At 48.6% G+C, this 13,302-nt stretch overlaps 2 protein-coding genes across 19 annotated transcripts in view; both read right to left on the reverse strand.

The window, feature by feature from the left end:
* Bmp8a (bone morphogenetic protein 8a) overlaps positions 1-1,742 on the reverse strand; it is a 30,260-nt gene extending 28,518 nt beyond the window's left edge. The window contains exon 1 of the mRNA XM_075945834.1: positions 1,215-1,742. Coding sequence (XP_075801949.1) covers positions 1,215-1,539 — 325 coding nt within the window. The 5' untranslated portion in view covers positions 1,540-1,742. The remainder of the gene's footprint in view (positions 1-1,214) is intronic.
* Positions 1,743-6,896: 5,154 nt separating this feature from the next.
* Positions 6,897-13,302, reverse strand: part of Macf1 (microtubule actin crosslinking factor 1) — a 337,047-nt gene continuing 330,641 nt past the window's right edge. For 10 of the 18 annotated variants that reach the window (XM_075946025.1, XM_075946018.1, XM_075946019.1 and 7 more), the window contains 4 exons: positions 12,311-12,522; positions 11,705-11,815; positions 9,082-9,211; positions 6,897-8,460 (listed from right to left, as the gene is read on the reverse strand). In XM_075946025.1, the coding sequence (XP_075802140.1) occupies positions 8,204-8,460; positions 9,082-9,211; positions 11,705-11,815; positions 12,311-12,522 (710 nt within the window). In that variant the 3' untranslated portion in view covers positions 6,897-8,203. The remainder of the gene's footprint in view (positions 8,461-9,081; positions 9,212-11,704; positions 11,816-12,310; positions 12,523-13,302) is intronic. The other 8 variants (XM_075946023.1, XM_075946020.1, XM_075946022.1 and 5 more) reach the window with 3 other exon arrangements.

A 13,302-nucleotide genomic window follows, 5' to 3' on the forward strand; every position in this document is an offset into this window, starting at 1 on the left:
TGTGTGTGTGTGTGTGTGTGGTGACCTTGGAGGTTATTCAGACCCACCCAGGCCTTGTGTCTGCCTAGGCCCCCACCCACCACAAACATCAGCAAAGCAGGTGGGGACCCGACCAGCTGTGATGAAAAGGTATTCTGGAAAAGTACCTTTCAGACTATTAGAGGTCGGGGCTGGAGAGATAGAGGCTCAGTAGTTAAGGGCACCTGCTGCTCAGGACTTCCTATAATCTTTCACTCCAGTCCCAGAGGCTCTGACACTCTCTCCTGCCCCCATGAGGCACTGCATGCACTTGGTACACATGCATACACAAAGGCAAAACCTCATATGCATAGAAGAAAAATATTTTTAAAAGGCGGGCATGTAGCTGGGGAGATGGCTCAGGAGTTAAGACCACTGATTGCTGCTCTTTCAGAGGACCTGTATTTGATTTTTCAACACGCACACAGCTGTCCATAACTGTAACTCCAGTTCCAGAGGATCTGATGACCTCTTCTGACCCCTTCCAGCACCAGGCAAAAATGTGGTACATAGACATAGATGTAGGCAAAACACTCATACACGTAAATTAACAAACAAAAGACTGGTGGCCCTGAGGTCTTGAGATACATGGAAAAAGGAAGAGCCACACTTTGGGAGAATAGACCCACAGCTGCCTCTTGAATCGTTCACTGGCCTGAACACTCACCCTGTGCCAGACCAAGGTCCAGAAGATATTCGGGCCCAGTCCCACAAAACTACAGTCACGGTCTGAGTCTGTCCACTCCACCTCCTGACAGTGCACCCCACCCACCCGCTTCCTGCTACACGGAAAGAACCTGCCGTCAGGGCGTGTGGGTCAGCTCTGGTCACTCTGATGATATGACCACAGGTTTCCACACTGAACTTTGCCCCTCTCTTCTGGACTGCGTTTATCACAGGACAGTACCATAGCCCTCTGTTTACTCATCAGCATTCCCAGGACCAGCTGTCTTCCTGGGCCTAGGGGACCTGGGCATCACCAGATTCCCACTCCTGCCTGCCTTGGTGGGAACCCGCGATGGCCCTCAGACCTTCCAGCCCTGATCCCTACAGTCGCCTACAGCCCAGTGGGGCTGTTGCACCTTGACTCTCTGTCCCAAGGGGCCTTGCACTACCAGAGAGCATCATCCCCAGATAGGCGGTCATGCCCACTCCTCATGGAAACTGCTGTCATGAGGGGCCCTCCACGAACTCACCCATATTGACGAAGCTCATGACCAGGTCGGCGCGACCCAAGTGAGGCTGTGGGGGCCCACCGTCGTCGTCATCGGCCATGGCGTGATACAGGTCCAGCATGAAGAGGGGCGCGGACGCTGGCTGCCGGGAGGCGGCGGGTGGTACACGGGGTCGGGGCCGCCCAGGCAGCCCGAGCACCGCCAGGATCTCTCGCTGCATGTCTCGGCGTTCGCGCGCTCCTAGGCGACGCTGGGGACAGGTGTGTGGGGGACGCGGGCCGTGGCCGCCGCCCAGGGCGCACAGAGCCAGGCCCAGCAACCAGAGCGGCCCGGGTCGCACGGCCATCTCGGACGCTCAGCGTACGCGCATCCACTCGCGGCCGGCAGTGCCCGGGAGCGACACCCCGACGGCGAGGACCGGACGGTGCAGCGGGTCCCCTGAGTTCGCACCTGTCGCGGGAGTTCTGCGGCGTTGGCGCACCACGCGCTCGGCAGCTGGTCGCTAAGCCCGTAGGTCTCGCAAAGCAACTTGGGCTCCCGAAGCGCGGACCCTCGAGAGTCCGGAGCTGGACCTCCCGTGGCCTCACGGACCGGAGAGAGCTTCCTCGGCCCCGCCCCTGCCCGGGCCAACCAATGGGGCCTCGGGGGCGTGTCCGAGCCCGGGCAGACTCCAGCGGGGTGTCTCTGCAGCAACTGCGGTGCATCGGTGGGAGAGCCTGGTGCGATCCCGAGGTAAGTAGTGGGCGGGCTGGGGAGAGGCCTTCAAGGGGGTCCTGGGTCCCCATCCAGCTTCCACGGCGCACGCCGGGCTCCGTGCGGAGACGTCGGGGTTTCTGAAGCAGGCACCTGCGCCCTGGGCAGGCGAGATCCCGAGTTCCCGGGCAGCCGTGGGACCCGCCGGGTCGCCCTTCTCCTCCACACAGCGACGTAGACGGAGCCCAGACACATAGTTCCAGCCGTCTGGGCTGGGCTGGTGCCAGCCATACCGGGAAGGTGGGGCACATTCCGTTGCCCTCAGCTGCCAGGCCCCAGTTCCCGCTACTCCACGAGTACCAGGCTCCTTCTCCACCCGGCGGATCCCGTTGATGATCCCACATGGATGGCCTCTGGAGCCTCCCAAAGGGGACACACCTTTGCTTAGCTCCTCATTTGTGACAGCCGCCAGCTGCTTGCAAGAAAGGAACCCCAGGAAAACTTTCTGACTTACACCGCTTTCTGCACTCGGGCCTCTCCTGACTGCTGCCACAGCGTTGCCTCTAGATCGTAGCGGCTCAAGTGTCACTGAAAGGAATTGACCAGGAAGGAAAGTGCCCTGCAAAGGGAATGACTGTGTCAAGGCTGGGAGTGTCATAATGGCAGGTAGCAGCGCTTCCAGGCCTATTCTTAGTGTTCACACACCATTACGGAGCACACAGTGGTCTTTCCTTCCTTCCTTCCTTCCTTCCTTCCTTCCTTCCTTCCTTCCTTCCTTCCTTCCTTCCTTCCTCCCTCCCTTCCTTCCTTCATTTCTCTCTCCCTCCCTCCCTTCTTTCTTCCTCCCCCCCCATAGGTTCTCACTATGTAGCCTTGGCTGACCTGGAACTTGCCCTGTAGACCAGTCTGGCCTCAAACTCAGAGATATGCCTGCCTATGCCTGCCTAAGCCTGCCTCTGGGATTAAGACATGTGCTGCTGCACCCCGCAGAACCTTTCTTTTTTACAGATGGGGAAACTGAGGCACACAGAGGTTAAGTGCCTTACCTCTGGTCACACAACAGAGGAACTGAAGACCAGAAGAGGGGCTCCAGGGGAGAGACCATAAAGAGCCCTGCAGGCGGTGGGTGCTACCTGTGGATTTGGGCCAGTTATGAATTCTCTAGTGTGGATTCAAAATAAAAATCCAATTAACTGTATAATGGTCACCAAAATATGCTGAGGTGATCCTTTCAAAAGTTTGTTCTTAAATGTGTGTACTTCCTGTGTACAGTGTCCTCTCTTCTGAGGTCAGAAGAGGGCAGTGGATCCCCTGGAACTGGAATTACAGCCTCTTGTGAGCCACCTGCTGCTCTGGGAACCGAACCCAGGTCCTCTGAAGAGCAGTCAAGTGCTTTTAACTGCCAAGCCATCTCTCCAGCCTTGTTTCAAGTTTCAAGAATCAGCTAAATTCTTCAAGTAATCATCCACAGTCTGTCTTTTACCCAACAGCTCAATTTCCATATTACTTCAAAGTCCCCATAAAGATAAAGAATGGCGGGGGAATCAGGAAGATCACTGCGAACTCAAGGCGGGAATCGTTTATGCAGTTCCGTCGTAATAGAGGAGGGACTGACAATGGGTCTCTAATATGACAGGGTGAAGTGAGAGGCTGAATCCATAGGGCTTGGTGACTAGAGAAGGCAGTGAGATGTTCTCCATATTATTTTTGTTCAGGAGCTTGAGTCTCCTACCCACAGTCCCCCCCCCCCCCGGTCCCCTCTCAACTCTGGGTGCCCTCTGCACCAAACGCCACACCATACCACCAAGAACCTTCCACCCACCTGTAAGTCTCAACTTGCATTCATTCTAGGCAAGGCTAGACTGCCAGGCTACTTACTACACACAGCCCAGCCTGGGACTGGTTCTTGGGTGGGCAGGTGGGGGATCATTTATCTCAGCTTAGGAGCTAGCTACCTACTTCTTGTAAACTGAAACAGGGTTTAGCCAGCCACCCAACAGCCTCCACTAAAAATTCTGTTTAACAGTCATGGTGGGCTGCTCTACTGGGCCCTGACCCAAGACTCCACCTTTGAGTAGTTCCCACTATATATAGCAGGGCTGACCATCTGTGAACATGGTAATTTCAAAGGCAGAATAAAAGCTGTTCCTCCTCCAGAGGAGCTGGTGACAGTTCTGAAAGGGTAGAGCCCCGGATGCTGGGAAGAGAAGGGTTCCTCAGTGGAACCCCAGAACAGCAGAAAGTCTAAGGTGGCTCAAGTTTCTTGGAGAAGGTAGCGTCAAAGTGTGGACTTTCTGGCTCACCTGCCGACTGTGATTTTGCTAAGATACTCAACTTTATCCTTAGGGGGGACTCAAGATCATAGAATTGGGATGTGTCTAGCGTAAAGTTCTCTGTAATGTATGGAATGCTGGCAAGCATCCCATAAATGTTAGCTGTCGATATAAAGCTTCAGCAGGCACAAAAATTGTATCATTTATGTCGAATGTGTGTGCAACATGCATGTGTGTGCCGTGTGTGGTCAGAAAACAACTTGTGGGAATAGCTGGTCTTCTCTTACCGTGTGGGCTCTGATTGAGCTCAGGTCTTTAGCCTTGGTGGAAAGCACCTTTGTTTGCTGAACCCTCTCACTGGCCATCAAACATGTATTTTTTTTTTAAATCACATCTCAGAACTGTTATTATGGGGAAGAGGCTCGTGTAGAGGTTAGAGGATGATTTTGTGGAAGCCGTTTCCAACCTTTTTGTGGGTTCTGGGGATTAAAGGGAGTAGGTCTTCAGGCATGTGTGGCCACACCTTTCCTGCTAATCCACCTTGTCAACCGCTGCAGTATTTTAAGCCTCTTTCTTGTCTATTTCCCATGCCCCTCTCTCTCTCTCCCTCCCTCCCTCCCTCCCTCTCCCTTTCTCCAGGGTTTTTCTGTGCAGCCTTGGCTGTCCTGGAACTAGTGTTTTATACCAGGGTGGCCTGGAACTCACAGAAATCTGTCTGCCTTTGCTGGGATTGAAGGTTTGTACCATCACCAGTTTCTGGTTTTGTTTTTAAGATTTAATTGTGTGCACGCACACATGAGTGCCTATGTCCTTAGAAGCTAAAGCATTGAATTCCTTATCCTATGTGGGTACTAGGAACGTAGCTCAAGACCTGCCAGAACAGTATATGCTCTTAAGCCCCGAGCCACCTCTCCAAGTACTCCCCACCCCACAGGCCAGCTGAGCTTCACTGAATACTTAGAACCTAAGTCTCCTGGAAAGATAGTAAGAGCAGACAGTCTACCTGGAGGGAAGGATGCTGCTGGGCATCAGGAGGCAGAAGCCAATTAGGATGAAAACACTATCTTACACTAAATTCCAACAGTTTTTTCAGAAAAAGATTTTAAACTAAAAACAAATCTATTTAAATTATGTGTATGTAAAGCTGGTTGTGGCATATGACTTTAACCCCAGCACTTGGGAGGTAGAGGCAACGCAAGACCAGCATGGTCTACCTAGTGAGTTCCATGACAGCCAAGACTATATAATAGGACCTTGTCTCAAAACCAAAATGAGAGCCAGGCGATGTTGGCGCACGCCTTTAATCCCAGCACTCAGGAGGCAGAGGCAGGCAGATCTCTGTGAGTTCGAGGCCAGCCTGGTCTAGAAGAGCTAGTTCAGGACAGGAACCAAAAGCTACGGAGAAACCCTGTCTCGAAAATCAAAAAAAAAAAAAAAAAAACAACAACAACAACAACAACAAAAACCCCCAAAATGAATAGGTCTGTGTGTCACATGTAGGTATGTACATGTGAGTGCAGATGCCTACAGAGGCAGCCTGATAAGGGTTCTGGGAACAAACCCAGGTTCTTTGGAAGAGCAATAAATGATCCTAGCTTCTCTTCAGCCCCAGAAGATTATGAGTACATGTAGCATGTGTGTATGTGCATGTTATGCACAGGTATCCGAGGAAACCCGAAGATTCCCTGCAGCTGGACTTACAGGTGTTTGTATGCCACTATATGGATGCTGAGAACTGAACCAAGTCTTCTCCGAGGGCAGCAAATGCTCTTAATGACTGAGCCAACTCTCCAAACCCAGGCCGACAGCTTTCAGGTCATCCAATTCCACGAAAGGAGTAAGTGTGGAACACATCAGGCTATGTATTTCCTTCAGTCTGAACATGTGACCTTACGTAGCTTTGGTAAACATGCATTTACAACTTTGCCAAATTCTAGAATTTAAGAGGGGCATGTGGCCTGAAGGGTAAGAACACAGATCTGAGTTTGAACCCCTCATTATTCAAGTCAGTAGCTGGCTGTAGTCATGCCAGGGCCAGCTAAGGGCTGGAAGGAGCAGAGGCATCACACTTGCACAGGAGCCCAAGACTCGTCCCCAGAAGCATCCACCAGGCTTCACACCAGTGTCCTGAATACACTTGCTTCTCCATCTAGAAAACAAAGGGATTGGAATGGGCTGCCTTCCGGGACCGAGAGGAGACATCCAGTGGGCTCAACTTCACCTGACCCATCTTCCCCAATAATCAGGTAGTGTTTTCTTCCTTCACGAGTCTGGAAACCAGCACGAGGGCCTCAGAGTGGCTATTCCTTGTCCTTGTCCACTGTGGACCATGTGGGCAAACTAGTAAATTCAAATAGTGAAGGATTTATATAACTGCAACTCTGTCTAGGTGAGCACCAGGCGACATGTTATCATCTGGCCACTGTGGGAAGGGGTGGGCCAGTCTATGATCACCCACCCTGCAATCAGCTCTTTATGGTGCCAACCGATCAGCTAGTTCAGCAGAATCAAGTTCTTTCTGTGCCACAGCCCTGTGTGTCCATCCTCAACTGCGGTCTCAGGTTAGCGGGGTCACTACTGGGGCTTTGAAGTTCCATCAGGTCACAGGAGTGTCATCCTACTGTGGGAAGTTTGCCCACCCCATACGTGGACAGTGTCCCTACATAGCTTTGAGAAAACATCCCACTCACTCGGTGCCTTGTTAAAATTAACAAGGATAAAACAAAGAAAAAAGTAATGAGTTCTATGATTTTTTTTTTCATCAAGAAAACTCTTGTTGAATAAGTACTACAACATTTTTATGCCTTAGGGGTAACATTTAAATATAAAGTAGTGGTTCAGAATAAAGCCAGGAATTACAAAACATTTGTTACCGCAAGCAATTTTAATACAAAAGTGTGTCTTGTTTTTAAACAGTTCATTGGTAGAGCTTCAATTTCTGCCTCAATTAAAACCAATTGAGATAATCACACAGCAACATGGTCCGAGCTGACGAGGAACAGCAGCTAAAAAATAGGAGCCCCAGACAGCCCCCCTTCATGGTCACTTGGTCAGCTGACTTTATTACACACAAAAAGACGGAAGCAAACGGGACTGGTGAACAGGTGTGCTGGTGAACTCCGTCAAAGGATGAGCAAGTGTTTGTCTTAGGTCCACATTTCAAAATAGGCTTATGGAATTCATTCCTCAGTTTGTGGGAGGTTGATCGTATTAAATAAATAGCAAGAAAAGAAAAAAGAAAGAAAAAAGCAGATAAACAAATCTGTAATTCACAGTGCCACCAAGGAGTCTCCCTCACCAGGGCCTGGGGCCTGGTGAGCACAGGAGTTACTGATGGCTAGGCTGGACAGTTGTTACAAATCAGTTTAAAACCCCAATGTTCTGAAGTTTCCTTTTACCCCTGAATCCTAGCAGCTATGTGCCTTTAACACCCAGTACTGAGACTTTATTTTAAGACAGTATTGCAATGAACTCTTTACTGTATCATATGCAAAAGCTATCTAGATGAGGTTCTGTCTCTTCAGCTAAAATTCCATGACAGTAGAACAATGGAAATGCAATCTTAAGTGCCCTCTCCTTAGTTCTTGCTAATTGAGGTGTCTGTGATTTAAAAAGAAGAGTTCCTTAAACATTGCGGAATTCTTATTTTTTAATATAATTTATCTTGCTGATATAGCAAGTTAAGTTTATAAAGATGCATTTAGGAATACTCCTAAAAGATAAAGCAGGTTTACAACCCTGCGCCACATGAACCCTATTTAGGCTTTTCTTTTTAATACACATTTACGTCTTGACCTTTTGTTTTTCTCAAATATTTCATCTCTGGGCCCCATCCATTACAGGGTTACCAGGAGGCAAATTTTATCTACATAAATATTCACATGAAAATAGTAACTTACAAAAAGGAAAAAAAATAAGGCAGCTTCATAACACAATTATTCTTTTACAATTTTAACAATATAACTTCTCCCGTTCAGAATAAATATACACCCAATGTATGGAGCAGGATTCAAAGTGGATATGGTATGGGGTGCTTGTACAGTGTTATCGCTTGGGACCCGGAGTCCTGGGGGAGGCAGTGGTGGTCTTCTTAGACATGGTTGGGATTTTGGAAGGTTTGGTGAGCCCTCTTCTGGAGCTGCCCTGGCCCCCTGCAGCGCTGCTCTCAGAAGTGTCTGAACAAGCTGACTGAGTCTCTAGAAGGTCAAAGTCAGAGGCATCGCTTCCTCTCCGGCTGCTGGCTCGACTCCCGGCCCGGCTTCCAGCCCGACTCCCAGGACGGCTGGCGGACTTTTTAGGGTCTGGAATTGAAGAGTAAAGCAGGGGATTTAATGGAGAAGGCATGCTATGAAAACACAAGTGACCGGAGGCCAAGAGGTTGCTGCTAATAGCACTTGATTTGCTGAGTGGCCTTGGGGGAAACCACGCCATTCCGGACCCACACTTCATCAGCACAGCAGGCAGTGAGCCCGGTCTGGTTTGTGAGGCTCCCTGTCACCCTGAGCAGCAGAAAGCGAAGCTGCTCGGTCACCGTGGCTCAGGGAGGTGAAGGATGAGGTTGCAGCGTATGTGAGCAGATGGCAAACGGAGGTGCAGGTGGAGAACTAAGAGGGCCATTTTTAGGTTCCCAGGAGGAGTTGCAGTCAGCCAGCTTCCACTTCCCCAGTTCACTAGCAGTCATAAAAACACGGCACCCTGGGAAAGTTGCTAACAGTTTGCATTAGCTCCAGTGTTGAGTGTAGGAGGTCAGAGTTCGCTGCACTGACAAGAAAAGCAATGGCTGCCCAAAGAGTGCAAGTGTCTTTCTGGGCAGGACATCAAGGGCTCATCCTAACACTGGCTCCTGAGAGGCTGACATTGCCCAATTCAAAGCAGCTGGGCTATTCCTCCCATCCTCAGCCCTGGGTATGGTGGGTACTTACCTGCTCGGTTAGTTTTGGCACCTGTGGAAGCTGGAGAAGAGCTATTGCTGGTGTCGCCAGCAAGGGATGTCCGGCTAGAATGGAAAGTTGGTGTTGGCCGTTTCAGCTTGCTGCCTGTCGATGGAATAACCTTCAAAATAAAAGGTCATATTTACTTGATAAAATCCTTGATAAGTATGTAATTATATTGTCTATTTAAAAGTCTCTTTATAGACAACCATTTGAAAAAGCAAATTAAAAGTCCAGGAAAACAAAGATCAATTTACAAAATGCCCTAGATCATAGATTTTTAAAAAAATATTCTCAAGAAGAGGTTTCGAGGTCCAATTAAAACCTTCAGAGTGTCTTCTAATGCCTGCTATTCCCTAGGAATGGCGGCCTTTCAGTGCTGTTATCCTGCTCATCAATCTCCCTAGAAATGTGAGATCTTCAATTAGTAAGACATCACAGCTACAAATGAATGCTGGGTAACAAGAAGAGAAACTCGAATAGCCTGTGTCCCAGGGTGCTGGGGCAGCAATCCAAGCAACAGCCACCTGCCATCAGCACATGCAACAGATGTCAAGATCTCTTCATGAGACCCTCAGGAGATGAGGGATGGATCCGGTCTCTCCATTTCTATCACACACCCTTCTGGTTCAGCCATCTTAGCTGTCTGGGCCTCCCTGCTATTTGCCCTATATCCTGGGAAGTCTCGTCCCCTTGTTCTTAACTGAGCCCACACTGTTACTGTACAATAACCTTCCTCTCCAAACACATGCATGGCTTAGACCATGTACCTCAGGGCTATGTTGAGAGGGTCGAAGCTTTCTTCCACTCTATGTTTCTGCTTTTAAGGATAGCATTTTTACACCTGACGTACATATCTGCTCATGGCCTCTTTGTCCCACATTAAAGCATTAGTTCCATAAAAGCAGAAGCTTTTGTTTTATTCATGTACTTTCACATCTTTGCACCTACAATTATGTGGCTAAAAAGGACTCTATCCCACCTTGCTGAATAAGCCTAACCTGAATAAGAGTTGCATCTTATAACTGCTGCTACTGCTGCATTTCCTTATGTGATTTTTAAAAATATCATACTGTAGAGAAAGAACATTTTAAAGTCTGTTTTAAATATTACTATGACATGGTATACAATTCCAGTTTTTTCCTTGAAGTAAGTTGGGTAAATTGTTTTCCAGAACCTTTAAGATGCTTATATAGATAAGAGAGTAAAGCACCCCATCTCATTGTGCAGGTCGAATTTCTTCACAAAGGAAAAGCAAAAGCGACAGGAAGTGATTGATATTCAAGCAGGAACTCTCCTGGCCACCAGGAGGAGCAGCACCAGTTCCAAGAGCTATCCTTCCTGAGCACTGCTGCCTGGAGCTCACAGATCTGGCGCTTCTGGACTGGTGTTCTAATTTAGGGCCTGGCCAGGCCACAGAGTACCGATGAGTAAAGAACTTGCAATGAAGGGTTATATTGTAAGATAAGACAAAAAGGGACATCTCAGAGTCCTATGGAGTCTGTGTCATGAGCAACACTGACACTTTCCACATCTGGGATTTCAACGGAGCTGGAAATCCAGGGGGAAAAAGCAAGGGCAAGCTAAATCTTAGGTTCTCGGGCAGTCAGCCGGATCTTAAGTCGAGACCACAAGTTCTCAGCTGGAGTTTGACCCGGGAGTGGGATAAGTCCACAAGCTGTTCATTCACGGCCCTGGCTTCTGTGCTTAAGCAAAGATGGCACCGTGCTTGGAGGGTTAGAGCCCAACATTCTCTGCAAGGGCTGAGAGATGCAAAATATGCTGCTAGTGCACAGCCCCCCTGCCCAGGTTTTGTTTCAGCTTTTTTCTTTTCCTCTTTAGAGGTAGGCTCTCAATACATGGTCCACATGGGCTTTGACATCAGACCTACGGCCTACGGCCTCAGCCTTCCAAGTGCTGGGATTATAGGTGTGTGCTACAACACCTACCCATGTTTTGATTCTCAAACACTCTTCCTCCAAAAGTGTTCAGGTATTTTAATGGCTCTATGTGAACATGCTTAACTGTTGGTATGTGTATTTAAATCAAAGCTACCTAAGCCAAGGAACCAAGAAGGTGGAACTGGAGCCCCAGAGCAGTGGCCACTTGTAGGGAAACTGTGCTTGACTGGAGTAGATAGCACCCATGCCTTGGACCCATGTGGCAGCACCAACCACCCTAGGGAGGGGTCTTGCAAATCATTCTCCTGTTCTAAACACATAGAACATTGATGAACATGCGCTGTGGTTTACTTTCAGGTGTTTATAACTCGTCTATGTAGCTGACATTTGGAGATTTCAAGAGACCTATTACAAGTACTGTCAACAAACAAACAGCCAGGAATGACTGTCATCCTGAACAAATGTTGTGCTTAAAAACTTATAAACTGCCAAGCAATCTTGTTTTAGGCATCTCTTACTCATCTCCAATTTTGTGAATCCGAGTTAGAAACTCCTGAAAACACTCGGTCAACTCGATCAATCAGCTGTGTCAGCAAGCACCCCAAAGATGGAAGAGACTTTGGCCTCATGTCAGGAAAAAGAGCTGGGCTGGTTCTTGGCATGAGTGAGGGCCTCTTCATGACCGTGTCCCACTCAGCAAAGCCATACTCTACCTCAGGGCTGAGGAGCTGGAGGTCAGGACAATGGCTGTCCCTGACATGCGTGCCAGCTTTACTGTTTACCAACCAGGGTTTGTCATAACAGCGAGAGAACTGAAGTGGAGTCTGTGGAATGGAAATCCAAAGGGAAGGGCGGGAACAATTGAAAAATCGAACAGAAAAGGGAGTAAATTGGGGGAGGGGGACGACAACACTAAATTTTAAAGAAACAGAAACAAATAAAATACACGGAAGTCCAATAGGCCGAGATGGAGCAGGTAGAAAGGTATTCTTCACCTATAGCTCGCTGTACCAACAAGCTCATCTGTCAGTCCAACTGCACAGACAGTACCTAGACTTTCCAAACCAGTGACTTAACTCTGGACAAGCTCCAACTCAAAATGGGAGTAAGATGGAAGAATCATTTCTGATATAACCAGCCTGAATATGCATTTTACAAAATCCCTCAAGAGTGGTGATCTGTGCACTATGGGGGTTTGGGCAGAGTTGCTCTACGTTTTTATGTTCTTTTCCTTGCTAGTCTTCTCAGGGGCTGCCCATCAATGAACATCTACCAAGGTGGGAATGGGAAAGGACAGCACAAAGGAGGTCAGCACACACCTTGGTCCCGCTCGCTGGGGTGGCTGGAGAAGAAGGCATGGACGTACAGCTGTGATTACTCTGACTAGCACTGGAGCTGGAGCGAGTGGGAGAAGCTGCTCGGGAAGAAGGCTTGGACCTTCGACCCCGTGATCGGAATGGAGTCATTCCCTGGGATGCCCCTTCTGGCAGGATGAATTTTTCTCGAAGCTCTATGTTAGTTCTGCCTCGTGCTAAAAAGAAAACAAACACACATACATGCATATAGTCAATTATCTTAAAAATGTATCTTGGATAGTCATACAGTTGCTTGACCCCACAATAACAGTAGGGTATGCATAGGTTTTATACCACCTATGGATTCTTTAAAAACAGCTTTGTCATGTTCTGACCCACAGCAGATACACGGGCTAAGATCTTAGCTTGCTCTAACGAGCAAGCCTATCAACAGAGGACCACCCACTCTGCTGTCATCATCTGGCTTTGCTGCTATCCCCTGGGGTAAGCAAACTGTAGCTGCCAAGGAGACACAGATGCAATAGGACACAAGCCTCTGACCTTAATCAAACTCCTGTTTTCTCTCTCATAGACATGTGTACTTTTTGCTGAATTTTTGCAAGACATACGGTAATGATATAGTGGAGAAAAGTGGCATCAAGACTCTTCCATTTGAATTCTGTCAATAACAATCCTAATGAAAGGGGTCCAGGAAGCCAGGACAGTAAAGATGAGGACAGATTCTTTAAGAAGTAAACATGTAAGGAGAGAGAAAGACCAAGACCATGCACAAAACTGCGGGTGAGAATCCGTTAGGTAAAAAGCTGAGCGCAGCAGGAAGCTGGAAGAGTGACTGCAGCAGGAGAGGCACTGAAGGGGAGACTCGGGAACAGTAGTGAAGGCTAACCAGGGCTGCTTCAGGGTCTTCTGGAGCTCTGAGACCAGACCTTCAAATACAGATGCAGTTAGAGCTATCAAGTACAGTCAGAACAAATGTTGGTGTTAAAGACACCGCT

Source organism: Microtus pennsylvanicus, chromosome 13 (genome assembly GCF_037038515.1).
Source record: "Microtus pennsylvanicus isolate mMicPen1 chromosome 13, mMicPen1.hap1, whole genome shotgun sequence".
NCBI classification, from domain to species: domain Eukaryota; kingdom Metazoa; phylum Chordata; class Mammalia; order Rodentia; family Cricetidae; genus Microtus; species Microtus pennsylvanicus.